Source organism: Photinus pyralis, unplaced genomic scaffold, assembly GCF_008802855.1.
Source record: "Photinus pyralis isolate 1611_PpyrPB1 unplaced genomic scaffold, Ppyr1.3 Ppyr1.4_LG7, whole genome shotgun sequence".
Taxonomy (NCBI): Eukaryota; Metazoa; Arthropoda; class Insecta; order Coleoptera; family Lampyridae; genus Photinus; species Photinus pyralis.
The window spans coordinates 19,969,727-19,993,477 of record NW_022170738.1 but is presented as its reverse complement, the minus strand read 5'-3'; the positions used below and the strand labels follow the sequence as shown (position 1 = coordinate 19,993,477).

General features: G+C 35.7%; 2 protein-coding genes across 2 annotated transcripts; one reads left to right on the top strand and one right to left on the bottom strand.

The window, feature by feature from the left end:
* The first annotated feature begins 834 nt into the window (after positions 1-834).
* Positions 835-11,005, top strand: LOC116176029 (biorientation of chromosomes in cell division protein 1-like 1). The gene is made up of 6 exons (XM_031494464.1): positions 835-1,196; positions 1,250-1,614; positions 7,912-9,891; positions 10,126-10,218; positions 10,273-10,383; positions 10,656-11,005. The coding sequence occupies exons 1-6, from the start codon at positions 943-945 to the stop codon at positions 10,751-10,753; spliced, it is 2,901 nt and encodes a 966-aa protein (XP_031350324.1). The 5' UTR covers positions 835-942; the 3' UTR covers positions 10,754-11,005.
* Positions 11,006-13,125: 2,120 nt separating this feature from the next.
* LOC116176389 (caspase Dronc-like) lies at positions 13,126-23,396 on the bottom strand. The gene is made up of 5 exons (XM_031494920.1): positions 23,093-23,396; positions 18,335-18,847; positions 18,033-18,286; positions 13,664-13,794; positions 13,126-13,611 (listed from the first exon to the last, which is right to left on the bottom strand). Exons 1-5 carry the CDS (start codon positions 23,237-23,239, stop codon positions 13,328-13,330), a joined length of 1,329 nt encoding a protein of 442 aa, XP_031350780.1. The 5' UTR covers positions 23,240-23,396; the 3' UTR covers positions 13,126-13,327.
* Positions 23,397-23,751: the final 355 nt, after the last annotated feature.

Genomic DNA, 23,751 nt, shown 5'->3' with positions numbered 1-23,751 from the left:
CTAATAAATGGCACTTATTATTATTATTATGTATTTTTAGGGTGCGATGGAGTAGTAAAATTCATGCGGGGGCGGCTCACATCGCTTCGCCCCCCCCCCCCGCATACATTTCTTGAAAACTTTCTTGTGGAATGCGTGCAATAGTAATTGAAATCTTGTAGCACACGTTAGAAACTTTGCGACCTTACTGTCGTTGTGTTCGGGTTTGCGATCACACATAAACTCTAGCGGACCGCTTGCAAGGCATCTTTGGACAAAGAACTACAACCTACAAGTAGCAAACATTCAATTTAATGCTGAGACGTGCATGTCTGATGTTCACGTATGCCAACGACATGGTGCATGGTCTTATACGGCCTGGTTTTGAAGGCACATTCCTTCGTGCTCGCGGTTAGTGTTGGTCTGATGATGTAGTGCACTAACAATGCAACTACGTGACTGCATGTTTGTGTCGGTTGTTAACTACAATCGGGCTGTCTTATTGGAGGCGGTCGGAAAGCAAATTTGTACACTTATGCCAGTAGGAGCGTCCCAGTTTGATCACCGTAGTAGCCGTCCGGTTTATGAGCGATACGTAGGTATTTGAAGTGTCTTGGGTTAAGATTTATGAACGTGGGGCTTATACTGTACTTTTCAGATTTTATACTGCTGCTGCTCTTGGTATAACAACCTCAAAAGTTTGCGAGTTTAAATGTACATTACGAATATGTTTATTCATTGTGAATGTGATGAAAACAATTTATTGCATTTCTCACAATAACCTAACCTAAAACCTACATTTTAATTAAAAACAATTGCCCGTTTGACGTTTCTTGCGCATGCGCAGATTGTAACTAAGGACGACGTTTAGATCTTTTTTTGTACGGCGAGTTGGGTTGTGTCAGAAATCCACAACATTCTGAATTTTTGTAAACAAGCGAATTATAGTTATTGACTAGACTAATGGAAGTTGTAAATAACACGTATCTGCCGGGTGACCCAAGATTAATCGATCACATCGTATATGAGTTAAAGTCTCAGGGAATATTCGATAATTTACGAAAAGAATGCATCGCCGACGTTGATACCAAACCTGCATATCAAAACTTAAGGCAAAGGGTGGAAGGAAGCGTCAGTGGTTTCCTAAAATCACAAAAGTGGAGGTCCGACATGAACAAAAACCAAGTTCGAGAAATGTTACGCAAAAACATATCCGAGTAAGTCACAATTTCGTTTCTCAATGTCCATACTAAAACAGCATCTTACACAGGTCCGGTTTCCTTGAAACGGGTGTAGAGCGTATTGTCGATCAAGTCGTAAATCCGAAAATCAACACAATATTTCTGCCACAAGTCGAGAATGTCGTCTATAAAGTTTTAGGGATCCAAAAACCGACAGCATTCGACGATTTAAAAAAAGATATGAAAAGTGACATAAAATTGGATTTGTTGCCTAACGATTTAGAGGCCATCTCTCCAGAATCCGAATCGCAAGAAAAGAAAATGGATGTTAGTAACGAATCGCAGAAATTGGATGAGAAAATGGACGAAGATGATTCTCCTCCGTTTGAACCCATTGAGCAAACTCTTATACACGAAGAAAATTCAGTTGATTCCAACTTATCTGGAATTTCAGGTAGGTATTGTTTTATTAAGGTACGGTTTCGTTGGAGCCGTTGACGGTCGCCAAGGAAACCACCTCCATAATAAATAATAAGGTGTAGTGGTCCGCCGTTGACAGCTCCAGCAAAACCGTACCTTTAGGCGTGATTCATACTGTACGTATCGCCACCATTTCGTCACCGCACTGCCAACGAAACGTCAAATATTACATTGAAAGCATTCAGACTACACCATCACTGTGATGTGACGAAGTAATCTGAATATGATGGTTTTCGTTAGTACGTACCTACCCTTTTTATGGGCACTTTTTTCGAAGAATCTGAATCTGTTAGTACTTTATTAGAATATATATAGCGCACGAGATGTAGAAGCTACAGGTTGCTACTTTTTTGTTTCTTATGGACGCCATATTGAATTTTTACTTGACAAACAAAATAAAATAACAACCAGTGGTAATAAATCTCATAATAAATTTATAATGGCAAACAACAAACTTTGCGCCTCCCCCCCCCCCCCCCAAAGGCCCAGAGTTTTGGGTTAAGACTCGCAACGTATTACGCGGTCCAATGGCGTGCGTGAAGGTAGCTAGTACGCGCCAGTAGTTCGTACGCGCCAGTAGTTCAGTACTCTGTAGTGTACCGTTTGAGTACTATCTTAAAACGACAACAAAAATTTGCTACCTATGGACACCGATATTTTTATGTACTGGCTGGCGGGATTTGGAAGCTAGCAAGTACACTAGATATCGATAACCCGCACACTAATATACAACGGTACTATTTAGTACTTCTTGGGAACTGAATACATACACAATCAGTTTCTTGGTACCTTTAAGAATTGCCTTGTACTGGCTACTGTCCAAATTCCGCTAGCCAGTACTCGTGAAATTGATAACCAGGATATAAACAAACAGCAGTACCATTTAGTACTGCTTAAGGGCTGATTAAATATAAAATCAGTTTTCTGTTACCATTAGGATACACTAGTACTGGCTACCTTCCAAATCTGGATAGCTAGTAGGTACAATGGATATTGATGTACGGCACATAAATAAGCGATAGTATGATTTCGTACTTCCTAGGTAGCAAATATATATCCAATCAACTGAGTGGTACTTTTAAGGATTACCTTGTACTGACCACCGTCCATATGCTGATAACCAGTACATGGGAAATTAATAACCAGAGCATAAGCAAACAGCAGTACCATTTAGTACTGCTCATGACTGATTCAACGTGCGGTTCATTTTTTAGATATCTAGGATTACACTAGTACTGTCTACCGTCTAATTCTCACTAGCCAGTACAAGGAATATTGATGTACCTACGGTACATAAATAAGCATTAGTAAGAGTTTGTACTTTCTAGGTAGTAAATGTAAATAGAATTAGTTGTGTGACAGCTTTAAAGATATACAATGCGATCAAAAATGATTGGCTGTCTAGTCGCCTTTGGAATTTTTGTTTACATGTGAAATCATCTCGGAAATCATATTTAACTTGAACTTCCAAAGGCGACTCGACAACCAATCATTTTCGATCGCCCGATATTAAACGAATATGTAAGTATGCAGGGGGTCCCAACGAAAATTCGACCCTCCTTTTCTGGAAAAGCGGTCATTTTCGGAGAACTTCCGAAACAGCTCAATTTTGATTTTGAGGGGGACGAAATATCTATAACATACACTTGGAATCTCCACCCCGTGGGTGTCACAGCAACTCCTCAAGAATTTTGGAGTGCCACATCAAATTAAAGGCATTTTTACTTTCTATTCAACCACATTATTTTTTTGCAATATACACGGTGTCCATTTTTCGAGTGCCACTATGGGGATCTCGCTTACCTTAAGAGATAGAAAGTTGGTTAAATGGGGGCAAAGTTGCGAATTTCCCTGCTGAATAACCATCTGAAAAGAAATTTAAAAAATCATCAATAGTTTTGAAAATATCGCAAAAAAACGAAACTTTCTGATTTTCGTTTTTAATTTTTTCATGATAAACTAGTCGTACTAGACATTTCTAATTAACACATTATTCGAACACTTTTCAATGGAGATTTCAAATGTGACATCTCGTTTTAAATAACTTTTAAGATGACAGAGAACCACGTGGCAACTTTACTTTTTCTTATGGGCGCCATTTTTAATTTTGAGATTTTCAGATTACGTCTTTTTTTCTCCTTACGACGATATATCACACATGGTGGTTCAGCATCACATTTTTCCTAAAATACAATTTTTAATTTTTTGGGCTTTGGAAAAACAAAACGTTCTTTTATTGTGAACCAAAGTTTGACAGTTTGATGCATATGTCCGGTTGCAGTGTTGGCATCAGGGAACTAGATGTGTTGAGAAAATTCGATTTTCATATGAACAGAATTGAACCTTCGTTTTGCAAGAAAATTATAATTCAAATTAGAACAAAATACATAAGGATAAATAATATTTTAGCAATAAAACAAGCTCAAACGTAAATGACACTGCTTGAAATAAGTCAACATTTTGCTCACAACAAAAGAACGTTTTGTTTTTGCATACCTAGCACTCTTCGCATAAAATGAAAATTGTATTTTCAGGAAAAATGTGATACTGAACCACCATGTGTGATATATCGTTGTAAAGATAAAAAAAAGACCTAATCTCAAAATGTTAAAATCCAAAACGGCGCCCATAAAAAACTAAAGTTGCCACGTGTTCCTCCGTTATCTTGAAAGTTATTAAAAACGGGATGCCATATTCGAAATCTCCATTAAAAAGTGTCTGAATAATGTGTTAATTAGAAATGTCTAGTACAGGGTCTAGTACAATTAGTTTACCATGAAAAAGTTAAAAATGAAAATCAGAAATTTTCGATTTTTTGCCATATTTTCAAAACTATTGAAGATATTATAAATTTCTTTTTAGATTATTATTCAGCACGAAAATTCGCAACTATGCCCTAATTTAATCAAGTTTCTATCTCTTAAGATAAGCGAGATTCCCATAGTGGCACTCGAAAAATGGACACTGTGTATACTCGTATTTTACAATCACAGCGATAAATTGGCGTACTGTTTGAAAGAAACACTCGAACAAATGTCACTTTGCAAGCAAAATTGTGCATATCGCATACGTTCGACATTCGTCTAGTTCAGATTTACTAAAACAATATTGCTCGCGCTAGTCTGTGTATTTCTGCTCGTCATTAATAGATGTCTGTATTTACGTTGAAGAATGTTTTTTCTGTAAGAATAAAGTAAATATCGATTCAAAATTCCAATTCAAAACGCCCACCGATAGGCGAGCAGTCGAACAATTACAAATTTGTTGGTAATTAAAATAATTTCGGATTTCTTTTAGACAAGCGATTTTTAGCGACATCTCTGTAATAGTGGCGTAAAAATAGATGGGCGATCATTTTTCATCGCATTGTATATCTTTAAAGCTATCACACAACTAATTCTATTTACATTTACTACCTAGAAAGTACAAACTCGTACTAATGTTTATTTATACTAGCTAGAGTACTAGTGTAATCCTAATGGTATCAGAAAACTGATTTTACATTTAAGCAATCGTTAAGCAGTACTAAATGGTACTGCTGTTTGTTTATATCCTGGTTATCAATTTCACGAGTACTGGCTAGCGGAATTTGGACAGTAGCCAGTACAAGGCAACTCTTAGAGGGACCAAGAAACTGATTGTGTATGTATTCAGTACCCAAGAAGTACTAAATAGTACCGTTGTATATTAGTGTGCGGGTTATTGATATCCAGTGTACTGGCTAGCTTCCAAATCCCGCCAGCCAGTACATAAAAATATCGGTGTCCTTCATAGGAACTAAATTTTTGCTGTCATTTTAAGATAGTACTCAAACGGTACTACAGAAGAGTACTGAAGTATGGGCTACCTTCACGCACGCGATCCAGTTGGCGCTTTTCGAACTTATTTAGAAGTGCCCTTTTGGTACCTTCACTTGTGCTTATGGCAGGTATCCCGCGTGGGGTACTGGACCGTAGGAAAATTTTCGCTGCTCGAATTAGAGGCGATAAAAAAAAACTCGGAGTACCTTGCAGTAGCCGAAAAAAAGTTATTAACGGAAATGTCCGAAAGTGCTTGTAATCTTCTTGTATGTATGTATACTAACTAAAATTGTATCCATCATTTTTGAATCACCCTATATAAAGAGCCAATTAATATAATTAACGTAAAAAACCCAAGCAAGAATTATATTATAATAATAACAATAATAATAGAAACACTTACACAATAAACTCCATTTAATAAAATTGCTAAACTTACAGGAATTATTATAATTAATTTTTGTTGTTGTTTTCCTTGTTCCTGATAGCGTTGGCCTATCAATAGCTATGTTGGTAAGTATGAATTACATACTACCCTAGATTTCCAATGTGCGTGTGTGAAATTTTTTTTTTTCTCAAGAAGCACCGACCATAATAATATGCCTTTATTTAATAACTGCAGTAGCCATATAACAAATGAGACAGTTACCATTAAAAAAGCATTTAAAGAGAATTGTAAAAAATTGATTAAAAAAATTAGTGTAAAGAAAAAAATAAAATAAATGCTTATAATGCTTAATAAACTTAAACTACTGCAGTTTTAAACCGTAAGGTGTGATTCAGATCAGCGTCTGCTTTTCAATCCGACCTCAATATATATCTACAAACAAAATCAAAGTCGCAAGTAAATGTTCTTCTGGAAAACGCGTTGTAAAAAGTATCTAATATCTATCTGAATATGTTATTCCATCTAGTAGTGACTAGGGCTGGGCGATTACGGGTTTGAATAATCGATAATCGATTATGAAAAATAATCGATTACACTGATTAATCGATTAATCAAATAATCGATTAATCACATAATCGATTAATCAAATAATCGATTAATCAAATAATCGATTAATCAAATCATCGATTAATCAAATTATCGATTAATCAAATCATCGATTAACCAAATAATCGATTAATCACCTAATCGTTTAATCAAAAGTCGATTGTCACATACAAGGAGTGATAAATATCTGTTTGTATGCATTAATACGTTAATTATTTAATAATAATAAAAAAAAATAATTCCATTACTCATCAAATCGTTCATTACTAGGCAGATCGATTAATCAATAATCAACAAAGTGTCCCTGGTTCGAATCCGGGTTCGGGCATGGATATTTGCAAATGCATAGTGGGTTGGTTGGTAGAACAGCCTTGGCTGAAACCCTGCCCATTTGAAAATGAAGGTCAAAAATAAAAATAAATAAATAAAAATAAATGATTAGGCAGCTTACTCTCCGATGAGGTGTGCTTTAGTTTTGATGATACAATCTTAATTCATTTTAGCTGCTTAAAGTGACGTTAATTGATTAATCAAACAATCGATTAATCAAATAACCTATTAATCAAATAATCGATTAATCAAACAATCGATTAATCAAATAACCGATTAATCAAATAATCGATGAATCAAATAATCGATTCAAATAATCGATTAATCGATTAATTTAATAGAATAATCAAACCCGATTATCGATTATCGTTTGATTATAATCGATTAATCGATTTTTTTGCCCAACGCTAGTAGTGACAAGCTAGTTTACCTTCCAAATGTTCATTGTTCATTAAACAAAAAATCTTTATATTTACAATTTAAAAACTTCACAGGTAACCCCTTAAAACGATTGGGTAAGCTATTGTAAATCATATATACATTAAAAGAAAACGATCTCTCAAAAAAGGTTGTGCTGTGTGAGGAAGGGGTTATTTTAAATAAATACATAAATAATTACATAGGTACTTACATACAGTGATATTTATTAAGAAGTAAACATAGAGATTTATGTGAATTGTTTATCTCTATGTCTACTTCTAAAAGAAAAAATCTCTACTGAAGGAAGCCTAATTTTATACATCTAAAATAACTTTTTAAAACAAATAAACATCTGGCTGTCATATTAATTAGTTTGAATATTTGTGCTTTGGCTTAACAGAAAATAAATCTTTACACTTTTTAAACTGTTACCGGTACTATACCAATTAACAATATTCAACTGTTTCTTCAGTTGAATATATCGCACACAAACGAAAATAAAGCTACGGGAGCCAAAGCAACAATATTCAAATAAATTAATATGACAGCCAGATCTTTATTTGTTTAAAAAAATTATTTTGGTTGCATAAAATTAGGCGTCCTTCAGCAGACAGTAGACATAGGGAAAAATAATACACATAAATCCGAGCATAAATTCCTATGTCTACCACTTCTTAATAAATATCACTGTATATTATCAAGTGCTAAATGTGTTCTTATGTTCTAGGTTTAATAAGCCACGAATCAAACCACAGCTTTGAAAATGAAAACAAGGAGCTACCACCAGTTGAAATTACTAATGCAGATTCACAATTATCCAAACAAAGTTCAGACGATCAGCTCTCGGTTGCAGTATGCGAAGAGCAAGAAATGAAAATGGAAATTAATGATGATTCCAATGCATCTAGAGTATCAAGCACTAAAACTTTTGATACAAGCGCGAAATCAGTAGATGTGCCAGATTCTCAATCGTCGTCAGAAACTGTGGAGATAACGTCATCTGGCGAAAAAGTAGAAGAAATCAAAAAGGTTGAGGAGAAACGCTCTTCGGATAAAAAATCGGACAAGCATCATAGCTCGCATAGGCACAGTTCTCATAAATCAAAGTACGATAGTAAGGATCGTAAGAGCGACAAAGATAGGAAGTCAGACAAGGATAAGAGGGATCATCATAGCAGTAAGAGTAGCGATTCAAGTTCAAGAAAAGATAAAGACAAAAAAAGTAAAAGTGATAAGGACCAAAAGCATGGTGATAGTAAGTCAAGTTCAAGCAAAGACAAGGAGCGTGAACGTAGTTCTTCCGGTCACAGGCATAGCAAGGAAAAGAGTTCGAAGCGAGAGTCTCACGATAGTAAAAGTAAAGAATCCGGCGAGCATAAGGACGGTAAAAGCAGAACATCGTCAGAATCTAAAAGTTCTAAAGATAATAAAGAGGAAAAGTCAAGATCACATAGTAGTTCGAAAAAAAGTAGAGATGACAAGTCTCATTCGAAACATAATGGAAAAAGTTCCTCCGACTCGAGCAAAACATCATCAAAGGACAACAAAAAAAGTAGTGATAAATCAGATAAAAAAGACAAACATTCACATAGTTCTTCAGATCGAAAAAGTGACAAAGGAGACAAAGATAAACGAGATTCCCGTAAAGATGTAAGGAAAGACGATCACTACAGCTTGAAAGAAAAAAGGTCTCATCGTCGCTCGACCGATCGTGATTCGAGCGATGGCCAATCAGGAACACACAGCTCCTCGGGCTCATTGACCGATTTAACAACGCCCTCCCAGTTACAAAAGTCCAGTCAAGAATCGTCTGTGGTGGATTCAGGAGCAAGCACTGGGGCCGATTCTGGGAACTCGGATGCTACCATATCTCTATTAGCGCAACCGGCGGACATTGCTTCAATTCCATGCATCGTTTCGGAAGAGGAAAATGCCAGAGTGTTATCGAATACAGTGCCACATTTAAAGCTAATTAAACCCAAATTCGCTTCCAATATTTTTGAGGCGAAAAGGTTGATGAAAATCAGAAAAAAGTTGGGTAAATTAGAAAAACAAAAGCAAATGGAGCTATTAAGTACAAATAGTTCTCTAATTCATAACATAACCGTCAATAATACAGCTCTGGAAAAGAATAAGAACGACACTGAAAACAAAGTTGAAGAAGTTAAACTTCCTGCTGAGGACGAAACTTCATTACAGACTTCTGTAATAAGCAAAGAAAGCTGGGATGCAATCGAAGCCAAGTTGAACGCCCAAAATATTCTACAAGTCGATTATAATTCGTACGTTGACGCCTCCGAAACAATTAAGGATCACAAAATAGAACAAAGTGAAGTAGAAACTAAAAAAGAAGACGGCACTAAAAACGAAAAGCAAGTAACAAACAAACACGATTTCAAAGGTTTTGGCAAGCAGCTGGTCGACGAAGCCGAACTTTGTCTAAATAAGTCGAACCAAACCATTACACAGTGGGAATCTGATCTTGCAAAGTTGTCGAAAGCGTACTTAATAGATTTGGCTGAGAAGGACAAATCTAGACTTAAAAAAAGTACCGAGGAGTTTAGCGATTTTAATAGACTGCCCAAAGTTGAAGTTGTTGATGTGACAAGTAACGAGATCATTATTTCGCCTGGAAGAGGTATTAAACGTATCTCTAATGAGCACTCGGATGTGCGCAACAATAATAAAATTAGCAAAGAGTTGGGAGGTTAGTATCTTGTGAGGGGGTAGTGCATGTGGTCTTCTTGTACAAACATGTGGTATCCGATAGCAAGGAATACAAGAGAATCCTAATGAATTTTACTAATTTTCAAGAAACGAGATTTTATGATACAATTACACTTTGCACAAAATGGATGCTAAATCTCTTGCATTCTTTTGTATTTCTTGATATTATATTGTATTCCGTTTTTCTTTAGAGATTTTAAATCAGTTCTTTCAGATCTTTTAAGTGTAAAGCTCAACAATTCCACGATTGAGCCCGCCAGCACACCGAAACATAAAGGAAAAAAGGCAAAATTAACGGACAGCGCTGGTATATATTCCATTTTTGAAAATATTTTCGTGTCTTATTTATGTTCCTTTTTAGTAAATACCTTAGAAAATTTTAATTTGCCTCTGAGTCCAGCAGACAGTGAAAAATCATTTAATAGCGAAAAAAGAAACGAAGTATCTGAAGGTAGACCTAGGAGAAACAGAGGTGAGTTCTACTTGACAGTTAAGTATTAAAAAAAAGGGTTTTAATTGTAATTAAATTATATAACATAATACTAATACCATTGAACAGTAGATTTAAAAAGATTTTAAAAAACGTGAGAAAAATTTGAGAAGGGGGAAAGTTATACGCAGTCCAATGCAACAATGATTTTGGAATATGTTTAAAAACAAATCGAATTTAATGCAACCCACTGTTAGGATGTATTTTTTGTCCTTGGGTAATCTGAACACTTAATTCGTCTTATTTTATTTTAGCGGCAAACAGACAGCGATACTCCAGCGATGATCTCTATAAACCACGTATGCAATTCACAAGCACGCGTCGTAGAACTACTAATAATGAAAAGAATTGATGTTTTCACATTTTCGTTTTTTAATTTAGTAGAGATTTACACGGTCTTATTGCAATATGTAATTGTTTCAGCGAGTACATAGAAGTATTCATGTTAAGGTATTTTTATACTGCACACAGTTTGTTGTATCTATTTATTAGTTAATTTCTAAAATAATTGTAAAAATATTGTTGTAATATTTTATATTGTATGATTAATATTCGGCCAATTAGATTATAGTCAATAAAAATTTCTATATATGTTCTCTTAATATCTGAAAGTGGTGTTATATTTTCACATCACTCTTTCATAGTATATTGTATGTGGAGAAACAGGGATAGGAATTTTTTAATAACTTCTGCATACGTTTCTAAATGGCTAGTTACACTTGCCGGGGTTGAACACTCTGCGCTCCTAAAATAAAATTTAATTTCTACGGCACTGACAAAAATTTTACTGTAACAATCTTCTGCAATGGAATAATACCCACATACTACAGCTAGCTCCGTAATAAATAAACCGTTAATTACTCTTACCTTGCGAAACGTTGGTTCTTAGCTCCTCATAATGTGAAACTCAAAAACCTGTTGCTCTGGTTTGATCACCCTCAAATACCCCGCTTTCTCACCAAATTTTTACTTAAATACCTCGGCGAATCTAAATACGAAACGACCCCCTTTTCCCTGAACGCAAATCCCGTATATCCATGACATGCTCTGCTTTCTGCAAACTTGAACGAAACTTTTGAGGTGTACGAGATCGTGGCAGCACTGTGACATTTCGACTTTTATCTGCTTGAATACTTTCTTTTCTTAAAGTACTTACTTTCATTATGAAGCGTTAAATGTATAAAATTTCCTATACCAGCAATTTTGTAAATTTACCACACACATATTAATGGTGGTTAAGGGATTTTCACTTTGTAGTGTTCTTAATCCCCATCAAGTTCTACGCTAACTTCACACTACAGAACACATAAATAAAGTCAACCCGGCAACGTTTAAAAATGGCCTCGGAATGAAATCGAAAAGTGGCACGTGATCAAACATCTTAAGCAGGGCCCTCTTACGTTAGTTGTAAACAACGCTATGATCTGAAGTACAGTAGGGAAGAAACGTAAAAAAAACACTCAAATTGTGAAATGTTATTGATTAATAATTATTGTTCATATTATGAAGATTACGGAAGTTCGGAAATATGTCCAAATAAATTACATTGCAAGAATAAACTTTAGAAATGGTAGTTCACCGAATAAAAACAGAATAGGCTGGGAAAAAACCAATTGACAAATTAATATGAAATTGTGTAGCAAAACTTATTGTTTGTAATGATGGGAATGCATAATAACAATATTAACAAAATAATGTTCCTAGCATGTGAGGTGACATGTAAGTTCAATAACAAGTTGAGATCAGTACCGGTATTGAGTGCCGTAACTCATTTGGTTACTTTTTTGCACGAACTAATAAATTAATATGGACTGTTAATGCTGAATTAACAAATCACACCTACATGGGGGCCGCCATGATGTGCACTCACATGGCGCGAAATTCAAATCAACTAATAAACAAGCATTAACCCAACATTAACCTTTTTTTCAGCAGTCCATCTTAATTTATAAGTTCGTGGTTTTTTGCCACCTTCAGGAATATCAAAAAAGTATAAATAAACCTTACCTACGTAAAATAGTCCCTTAGAAGGGGCGGGTATTTTTATACCGAGATACAGCATCTTAAAGTTTGCTCAAAATATCCTCCAAAAACACGCAATTTAGAACACCCTATACACTATTTTACTAAATTTTGTCTATAGGTACTATATCACATAATTGATCTCTAGAGAAGTTTATTTTTCTATCGATAACATTGGAAGACCATTTAATCTGCTTTTGCTCGCTGTAGAGTGCAGATAAGTTTTTATTAATGTAAGTTACGTCTACTTACTAATGGACTACCGAATTTTTTTAAATTTCACACCCCTATTTGAGCGAGCATCTGGTAGCTAATGAGATGTGTTGCAGCAAACCTTGTCAGATAAGATGGCGTCTAGTGTCAAATAAAGCACGCTTAAGAGGCATGAATTTTTAGGCTGGCCCCAAATTTTAGAATAGATCGACTAATTAATTAAACAAATTTAATTAGGTAATTTGGCGTCCATTGTATACTCAAAATGGGAGATTTACTGGTAAACAAGTTTTATTTTTTGACGTTCCCACTCGAGTGCGCCTCCAGCTGGAAAATTCAAGTTCCATTTCCAGATTTTTTGTTGCAATACATGAGGCTTCACAGTGACTCGTATCCTTCTCGTCATGAGTTTCTTGTATGAAACTGTTCAATCTTATTTCCCTTTGCTAGGGCAATTAAGTACCAGAATATACCGGCAATACACGAAGATTGAAAAAATAATACTTTATTTTTAAAATTGCACAATTACTGTAAATTCCATAATCAAAATAGCAATACAATATGATACCGCAACTTATAATTAATTATCATAATAAAATATCAACAATACAATATCACTCGCTGACGATGAGTGCTGCCTAATATTCCTAATATGTCACAAATTAGAACTCCCAACCTTGTCATTTTTGCCTCACGCAACATTGTCATTAACTTCAGGTACGGCGTCTTCATCTATCCTTCGAATTTCATTACCATCCAAGTAAATTCCTGGATGTACGTAACAAGTCTTAAATCCGATGTTGGTGTACATGGAAGTTTGCATGGTATACTCCGCCGAACGTAAATGAGCCAGTTCGGAATCAATTAGTTTAAATATGTCTTCTAGGTGCGTGTCATGAGCGCGTAGCATCATGTATTTACAAAATAAATTAATGTACCATGTACCCAAGTATACGTCTCGATGAGATGCATCGCCTAGAAAAAAACTGAAGGTGTTAAAAGTTCAATGTGTTTACTTTCATTGCACCTGGCAGTGTAGAATGAGCAATTAACATATCACTACAACTTCGTAACATTACACGAGCAGGTCGAGGTGTTCTAATACCCGAATCGTGTTCGATGCGAGATTGAGCTGCACCAAAATCCGGAAATTTGCCCCTGAAAATATAAAATAGATTATAATCGTTCCTTTTAATACAATTAAAGGTAATTTTAACACACAGAGAGACTGATTTAAAAGAATATGTGGAATTTGTTTTTAAATAGACCACACTTTCAAAACATAGGGATTTTATGTAACTTAAATAATACTTTACCCAAAATTGGAATTTGATACTCATTTTACCATAATGTATCTACAATAAATTAAACTCACAAACACCTGACTTAACCACTAAGATGTAAATTGTTGATTGACTCAGCAGTTTGATGTACCGATTCACCACCAATATTTTTTTATTCCTTAGTTAAAACAATATTATAGCACTTACGAATAAAATTGCACTACCAGCCATTTGTTAATAGAAGCCTTGATGTGGTCCTGTGATCAATAGGTACCTACTTAGTAATACAATGCAGATTTTATGCGATTTCTGCGCAATGACGCCAAAGCAATATATCTGTGAAAAACATGCAGAAAAAGATTCAAAAAAAGATATGAAAAAAATGATGAAACAGAAAGAAACAAAATATATGAAGGAAAATTGGAAATAATATAAATATAACGGACACAGAAAAAAATAAAAATGGAAAAAAAATGATGAAATAGAACAAGACAAATAAAAAAATATAGAAAGACTATAAGAAATTGAATTATTGGAAATCAAATAAACACTACCAATTGCTTGATCAGAAAGCATTCAATCAACGAAAAACTGCTTCCTACACATACATTTCATGCTAGCCAATATGGAAACAGAAAAGTATGAAAAATTAGGAAGCCCCAAAATATATGAAGTTACTTATGAGATTCATCTCCGGACAGTTTTAGACCTACAAGGAAGATTTGGAGAAAGACACATTCTATTATACTAGCCTAGTATCATTTCTTACAGTCAGAGAAACGACTAAAGACAGTTGTCTTGATATTTCGGATTTGCAAGTTCATCGGTTAATCTACAACAAACATTTCATAATTAAAAATCTGCGATGAAAAAAATGAGGGTTTGGAAATACAAATCTGATAAGGTATGAATTGAATAGAATGACAACTATGTTGATTTGTATTTCCAAATGCTAAAGTATAGGTTTTGTGAAACGTAAAGGCGACATACAGTACATCAACCAAATAAAGTTTGGTTATGCGTATTACTGTGTTACAATAGGTACTGGACAAGCATCCATGGTCGAAAAAAACTCGACAGCGCAAATTACAAAATAAGATGAAAGAGGAGGGTTAAATTACTTGCCATTTCAAAATACAGTATGTCCCAAGATGAGAGGGAGTCGATTTTTGATATTGTGAATACCTATAATAAACCATTTTTTCACTTTCCGAGAAGTCCTGTTTGTTCTAAAACGTTACATGTAGTTTTCATGTAACATGCACAGTTTTCAAATAAATTCAAAAAACTGTTCGGCAACCTTAAAATTTTGACAAAGTTCAAATATTCATAGATAAAATCTATCACAACAAATTATAAATAAAGTACAGAACACAAACTTTCCAGATAAGTAAAGTTTTATTCAACGTAAGAACTGCCATTAACAACGTATAATATGGTTGATTATAGTTACCTCATCTTAGGACGTACTGTATTTATAAAACTCATATTAATTTAAGGTCAAGGTTTTGTATCCAAATTATTTGATGTTTGATTTTGTTCAAATAATTGCTTTGTTTATTTTGAATTGGCGAATGTTTTATGTAAGTTATCTCTTGTAAATCCGGTCACTGCGATAAGAAGTTTCGTTATCGCTCCGTACAAGCCAATTAGGTGTAGATAAGCATATGTCTTTCGTCGTAAGTTTACACATGTGTGTGTGTGGAGTTTATTCATTGACGACGCGCAATAATTTGATAAGGAGTTGGTTCGGAAAATGAAATGGAAGAATGTTTTACATAACAGAGGAAGACGGGAAGTGTGGCTTTTTGGTCGCAGACATGAATAGTTGTTTGGTAGGCGTTGCGTCTGTTCGACAGTTTGCCGTTATCAGAGCTTTTTGAAAAGACAGTCAATCTTGTTAATTGTAATGTTGTCGAAAAAAGTTTAGAAAGTGCTCAAAGAGATTTTTATTATGCCGTTTAAAGTAAAGTCGAATTGTGTTTATCAAGCGTTGATTCACATAAGAAAGCCTTTCTTTAAGGTCTTCAACAGGTGTTAAAGGGAATTTTTTTCCACCATCAAATCATCTGTAGTTACAACGAACCCAGTGTCGTCTAAATCGAGATAAATAACATTCAAAAAGTTTCGAAGCAATACCATCTGTCTGTTTCGTTGAAAAGCTCAGTTACGACCGGATATTTTTAATCATAAACACTTTAACCGTTGAGTGAAGGATCTAGGTAGAGTGGTAATGCCTATATGAAAAGCGGTCATCCTTTCCGATCTTTTACTAAGGTAGTCCCTTCTCTATCGCACATCGCGTCTCTGCCCCTCCGAGTCCACGTTTTGCAACACCGATAGCTAACGCCACCGACAATTTCGACGGCGCTTTCCTTCTTTACAATTTACAAGTATTAAGTATTTTCGCCCAGCCGCCCTCTCCAACGAAATCAGTCTTTAGCGTAACTCCAATTGCAACTATCGAAAACTGTTGTAACACACGTAAACAAAATGAGTCATTCTATTTTCATGCAAGGGATAATGAGCTCAGCCATTTCTAGTAGGAATTCCTAATAAGTACTTCAGCCGCAAAGCTACACGGAATCTGTTATATACGTTTACCTTACCTTTAAATTGAATTGGAGTAGCATTTTTCCTCAGCAACTTACGTCGTCCACTTTTGTACATATGTTCGGTTAGAAAGTGTTTTTCACATATTAATTTATGTTTCAACCCTTGGATGTCCATTTCAAAAATCTTAATGTTCCCGCAGTTACGTTGCCACACCTTGGTCCTAGTTTCGTCTGTTATGGGAAATTTAAAGAAACTTATCCCATCACTATGTTTATTGCTGATGTAGCAATTTGCATAAACGCAAATATGATTTGCAACACATCCTACAATTTTAGCACACTACCGACTTATTTTAAACCGATAACGCTAGGTATAGGTACTCTCTCGCAATTAACGTGACAATTTGAAAAAAAGACGGTACCTCCTGAATTTTATAATGATAGGTACCTGTGACTATGTATATTATTATTTATTTTATGTGTTTCTCTTTATCATAACCGGAAAGGTCAAAGACAACTTGTTTAATTGGCGAATCTGCTGGTAACTTTATCTAGCTATTCTGCTATCATGATTAAAGGCTTGCTTTTGATGCGGCCGCTTGTTTTATATAGAATATACCTAGATATAAAATGTGCATTATAATACTTTTAAATAATATGTTTCGGTCACCGTAAACATACTGTTTCGATCATCGATCACAAATTAATTTTACAAGGGCCACATGCAGCCTCTGATACGGCCCTACCGTAACCGTATATTTCGCCTGTTGCCCTCGCTTTGCTCAACGCTGCTGTGCGCAAATTTAATAAAGCGATAATGTAATTGTAAGGTTAATATTGTGGTAGCGAAAATATGAAAATAAAATAATGCAATCCGGATCTGGATCGCCGACTTGGTTGTTGCCGTCGGGATCTGAGATCACTCTTGGCCGCCTATATCTCAAACCCCACGTTCACTATGCTTTTAACATAAGCATTGCCTCTCTACCTAGATCCTTCACTCAACGCTTTAACGTAATTATTAGATGATTTTGGTTTCCTATGTTCATTTAAAATGACCATTAAAACTGCAAGGCCCTGCAGGTTTACGCCAGTATCAGTTTGAGAGGAGATCTAAAGGCCTACTTGAGAAATTGGAGGTTAATTAGAAGTATGAATTTAGAAATTTCATCTCGCACATTTAAGTTGAGTACAATTAACAGTAGCTAATTTAATGACTTACAGAAACATCATCCAATTAACTCGTGCCTGGTGTAAAAGAAGCTCTCGTAATTAATTTGCATTTTAAGACCAATTATAAATTGTTAGGACGTCACAACTTTTAATTTTTGGACGTTCTGATGCAAATACACTGGACTGGTTGGGATAACCGGCGTACCTTCCATGGCATGGCCGAATTTTATAAAAGGTGTTTTAACTGACACATAAAACCTTTTTGCCTTTTGCATCTTCGCAAGTTACGTTCGTAAGTACCGTAATTGATACTTTACACATGATACTTTGGCATATGCCTGGCGTAGCCAACCAAACAAGAGGGTTTGTTACCAAGTAAACTCACCTGCACATTTGATACATAAAAATCTTGGGCTTATTTTGCAGCTTTTTGCATTCACCATTCGTAAACTGCTCTTCTATCCATTTGTTCGAGACCGATTGATTGTCGTAACCAATAACCTCGGAAAGATTGTCCGAAACATGCGTATTTTTCTTATGATTAATATCTTCACCATGGCCCATAATTATCACAAATGCCATATCACAACCCTCAAGCTGCGGAGATGATTTAAACTCAAAGATAACGTCCTTAATTCTCTAAAACCAAACCGTTAATGTTAAAACTTACGCTCCTGACGGACTCACATTAGCTGATAAATTTATGTGGTACTCCACTATGAAACCCATTTGGGAGAATAAGTCGATTAAGTTTCTACCATCGACTTCGGCACCTTTCCGCTCCAAATGCACATCGTTCATGTACTTTATCATATTGATAATTAACACGATGCCTCGTTTCTTCGAGTGCGTACTATACGTAGGAACATGAGTATGTTGATCATAAAAACTGTGTGAAAACGTCACTTTGACCTTAAGAGGTTCTGCATTCAAATTAATAGTGTTATGTGCGTTATTTTGTGCGAGTGCGATTATGTCCTCAGGATTGCAAGTACTCTCGGCGACATTCGTCGGCAGTTGAAATGGTCGCGCGTGCTTTTTCGGTTGAAGGTAAGTGACGAACGTCGGATCCAGACGTTCCGCCAAGGCAGACTGATCGGTTTCGTGTAGGGACGTAACCAGTTTGGCAAATGCTTTCGGTCCTCTTGATTGAATTTCGAAGAATACGGCTCGTTTTATTTTCAAATTATCCTTGAGTGTCTGAAAATGAAGACATTTTCTATTACATTCTCAATTAAGCGCTGGATATTTGGCACTCAATATGGCGGACGCGTCAGCTCTCCTTTATATACTTTAAGAGTTACTAGAGGTATTAGTAACAGCTGTAAGTACACTTGTTGGGGGATGTTGTGTGTTAATATAGTGTTACCAAAGATGAATCATGGGAAAAGATCAGGGTCGATCTTTTGAACTGTACAGGGTGGCCAACTAAGAATGCGAGGTACTGTATCTGAGAATTTATCCACCGTAGAGGCTTGCGGTAAAAAAATTTATTACTAAAACGGCCACGAGCAAAACCTGGAAAATATTTTTAAGTTTCTGAAATGGTCGCTAGGGGGCGTGACTGCAATCTGGAGTCTAAAAAAGTGATGTTTCTGTGAATTCCGCTATATTAACCTAACAAAAAAATGTCCGGTCTTTGAAGTTGACGATAATCTGAACAATTTTTCCTGTATCTCTAAAAATGAAGTGGTGGAGGGTATTCAAAGGTTTCCGTAAAGAACACCCGTTATCTTCGAATGAAATGGTTCTTTCTTAAAAAAATTGAAAATGGATTAGTTCGATTTTTTTTTTCATGAAAAAGTAGCTAAACATGATGCTAAACAAGTTCGAGAAACAGCATCTAGATATCTTGATGATATACAGGGTGATTCCTATATACCTGCCACTGTTTGGGAGCGTATCGGGGGTGGCCTAGGGGCGTATTTTGATATAGGACCATTGGGGTGGAATCTAAAATAAGGGCGCCAGAACCAAAATTTATCTTTCTGGAATTTCACGGCCTGTGTATGTCAGGCACCGCAACCGACCGACGTTTCGCGCGGAGGGCGATGCAAGAGGCGAGTTGCGCGAGGAAGCGCATGGGAGGGAGAGGAGGGAAAACGACAGTTCAAGCATACGTTTACAATGTGTTCAAGCGTGGCCACCGTTGTTCTCAATGCACTTCCTACATCCTAGCCCAACTATTATTATACTATGCCATAGTGTTTTATTCACTTTGTCGGGTCGTTGCAAGACGGGATTCGTGGCGTATTAAACAAAATTCTGATCAAGTGTCAGCGCACAGCATCGCCGCCTGAAATCGCTCCGTGTGCAACCGCCGGCCGGTTGGAGTTGCCTACGTACAGGCGGAAATTCCCAGAAAGGTAAATCTTGGACCTCTGGCGCCTTATTTTAGATTTCGACCAAGTGTCTATATCAAATACTCCCCTAGCACCACCTACACGCTTCCAAAGGTTGGCAGGTACTATAGGATCCGCTGTAATATATATTTTTTATATCGTGATGGCCAGCATTTCGAGCATTTACGGCGGCATTAAAAGCTTCCTTTTTTAAATCGATCCACCTTAGGGCCACAAATTATATAATAAAAATAATTCCGGAAAAATTAGCTTAAAAAAATAAAAGTTTGAGGGTATAAAATTTTCTTTGGTCTAAATTTTAGGTTAGGAACAAGATATCGAGATGCGGTTTTCGTGACCTTGTTTAGGCATCATTTAGCTACTTTTTCATGAAAAAAAATCAAACCAACGCATTTAATTTTTTTGAGAAAATTAACCATCTCTGGCGGAATGTCGAAAAAAGCCCTCCAGCGGCGATATGTGAAACTAACAAAACTTTGTAGACGAAGAATAACTCTTTTCAATTAACTCGAGTTTGTTAAAATCGACTCAGTCGTTTCGAAGATACAGGGTGTTCTTTACGGAAACCTTTGAATACCCCACTTCATTTTTAGATAAATAAAATAAAATAAATAAATAAAATAAAATAGAGATACAGGAAAAATTGTCAAACAAAAAAGGTTCAGATTATCGTTAACTTCAAAGACCGGAAATTTTTTTGTTAGATTAATATAGCGGAATTCACAGAAAAATCACTTTTTTAGATTCCAGATTGCAGTTAAGCCCCCTAGCGGCCATTGCAGAAACTTAAACATTTTTCCAGGTTTTTCTCGTGGCCGTTTTAGTAATTAATTTTTTTACCGCAAGCCTCTATGATGGACAAGTTCCCAGATACAGTACCTCACATTCTTATTTGGCCACCATGTACAAATAGTGTCAAATGACTCAGATTGCTATCGTAAGCACATTGAAAGAACACTTCTCACGTCTACCTTAAATAATTAAATCTAATTTTTGCTGCTTTTTGAAAGAGGATAAAATCGAAGATTAGGAGCATACAACCAAGTTGTTGAATTTTGGGAACAGCCACTTTGATAAAGTATCTGTCAAGTTATCAAAAATAATCGCAGTTCTAGGTGGAATTAAAAAAAACTTATATAACAAGAGCGCAAAGTTCAATTTCGGACCTACGGAACTTAGCTGTGAAGGCAGAGGCTCGGAAGGCTTCCATACGACAACGAGCAATGGCTGAACTCAGATTGCCCATTCCTCAAACCTGAGGAGCTTGTGGTGTACCTAAGTGCTGCCTAGTCGCGCTCCCCTGTGGATAGATAGATGTTAAAAACACTGTCCTTGATTAATCAAAAATGACGCCTTAAGGCGAGTACCTTGAGAGCATTTTCAATGAATTGATACTTCACGAAACGTCATATAACGGACTATTTATGTGTACATACAAAGGAAAATAAATTAAGGCATAAATATTATTATAAATAAGAAACTTAGCATACATAATATTTAAAATATGCGATATGTTTGTCTTTACTAGAAGCATCCGTGGTTAAAATTTAAAAAAATATATCTCTATAAATAAGAAAATTGACATTGCGCAGTATGTGAAAGCGCGTAAGGAAATAAATATCTCCAACATGAGTTGGAAAATGCGCTAAAAATATGAACCAATAATCTCGTAGGAGATTATATTACAGGAGGGTCGCTGATACTTCTTTTAAATCTCATAGTCAAGACATTATATACAGATTTCTCAATTTTTCTAAATGGAACATCCTGTATATTTTTTTCAATATTCCACGTAGAATTAAATTCTAGATAAACGTTTGCATATACCTTGCATATACCTAGTTCGAGACCTAGTTTAAGTAGTTTTTGATAAATTCAGTAAAACTTATTAGTTTTCTATGCCACTGAAACTGTAGATTCTGAAGTGTTTCTATTTTTAAATTGTACAGTACTGATGTACAAGGCGAGGTACAAGGGTCCCATTTTTCACACTTTTATAGGCTACCTCCGTAATTATGAGTGCTATCAAAAAAGTAATACAGCAATCGAAAAGATCGGATTGGAGTATCCCCTGGATTGCTTTATTATAATAATATAAATATATAAGAAAATCAGTGCACAGTCAAAAACCGAACTTTTTATCCGGCTCGAACTGGTAGAAAAAATGAGTTTCAGGTTCCATAGTGTATGCAAAGCTGAATGCGAGGCCGTATGACAACACACGCAATTGGAAGTGGATTCAGTTATTGAAGCGATCGGTGGAACCAACTTCAATGTTCTTGTTTACCAATAAGGTTGGAGAAAGTTGATTCGCTCACACCTGAACTAACTTCGATCTACATTCAAAGAAATAGGCCCGCCGTCAACAATGCCAACCCCATTGGATATTTTAGTAGATGATTTTGAAATCAAACAGCAGCCGTTAATAAAGCAAACTGCTCCATACAAATGAAGTGCCATTACTATTACTTCAAGTTAATAAACAGAACTTTTAACTCGACTTTTAAGTACTAATATTCTCAACTAAAACTGTAGAACTATTAGGGGTACGAAATCGAACTAAGTATATTAAGAAATTTCAAAGGGAAATTTAAACGGAACTGATATACCTACTCGACATGCAATTTTAAAAAGTGCTGAACCTGAGACAAAAGCTGTTACCTTGGCTGTTACAGAGAATTGCAATACATCTACCCAACTCAGGTCTGACTGATATATAAAAAATAGCAGCCAGTGAGGCGGCTGGAACCTCACTATTCGCACCGAATATTACTTTGTCCACAAGTCACACAATCAACTCACTGGGTAATAAATAAATAAAAATTAAGGTTAAAAAAGGGGTGTTATCCTGTTACTGTAGCTTTGGATCAAGTAGGCATCTCGGTTACTATAAATATTAATAACATAATAACAGGCGATCAAAAATGAGTTGCTATCGAGTCGCCTTTGGAAGTTCAAGTTAAATTCGATTTTCCATGTAAACAAAAAATTAAAAGGCGACTCGACAGCAACTCATTTTTGATTGCATAGTATTATTATTATATCACTTTGTGTTAATAAAATCTAACGTAGGGAAACATACCTTGTACTTCTCTATTGCTTGTGTGGGGAAGACTTCCTTTTGTTCCAAAACTGGAAGAAGTTTTTCAATGTTACATTCGCGAACCAGAGTAGCGTAGTTTCGTTGAATGGTTTCTCTATCACTTTCTTCCATTTCGGTATAAGACATAAATAAAATTACACAAGAAATTACCTACATTAAAGAGCTAGGTATATTTAAAAATTGGACTGCACGAGTCTCATACACGAAAATATTATGCGTGTCAATGACCACATCCGACGCTCAAGGCCGCCTTCAGGCTTCAACTTTGTTTATTTGCAGTTAGAATAACCTTGAAGTTGTTACTAAGGTGGCACTGCTGTTTTGGGCCAAATTGAGCAGGCCGCATTCATACAGCATTCACTCGATTTCTTTTGTTTTAAAACTGCAATCCGTAAAATGATTTTATAGCGACATTGATTATACAGTTGTGTGTATAATCAATGATAGCGATAATAATTTTGACGATTGCATGTAACTTTTTCTGTTACTTAAACATAATAAAAGATATTGTTATTATACCGCGTATGACACATACATCTTTAATTCTTTGCCGTTCTACTTCTATGCGGAGAGGAAATACAATCACATATGGCATTCGGGTTAGACAGCAGGCGGGTGGGTATCTAGCACGGTGACTC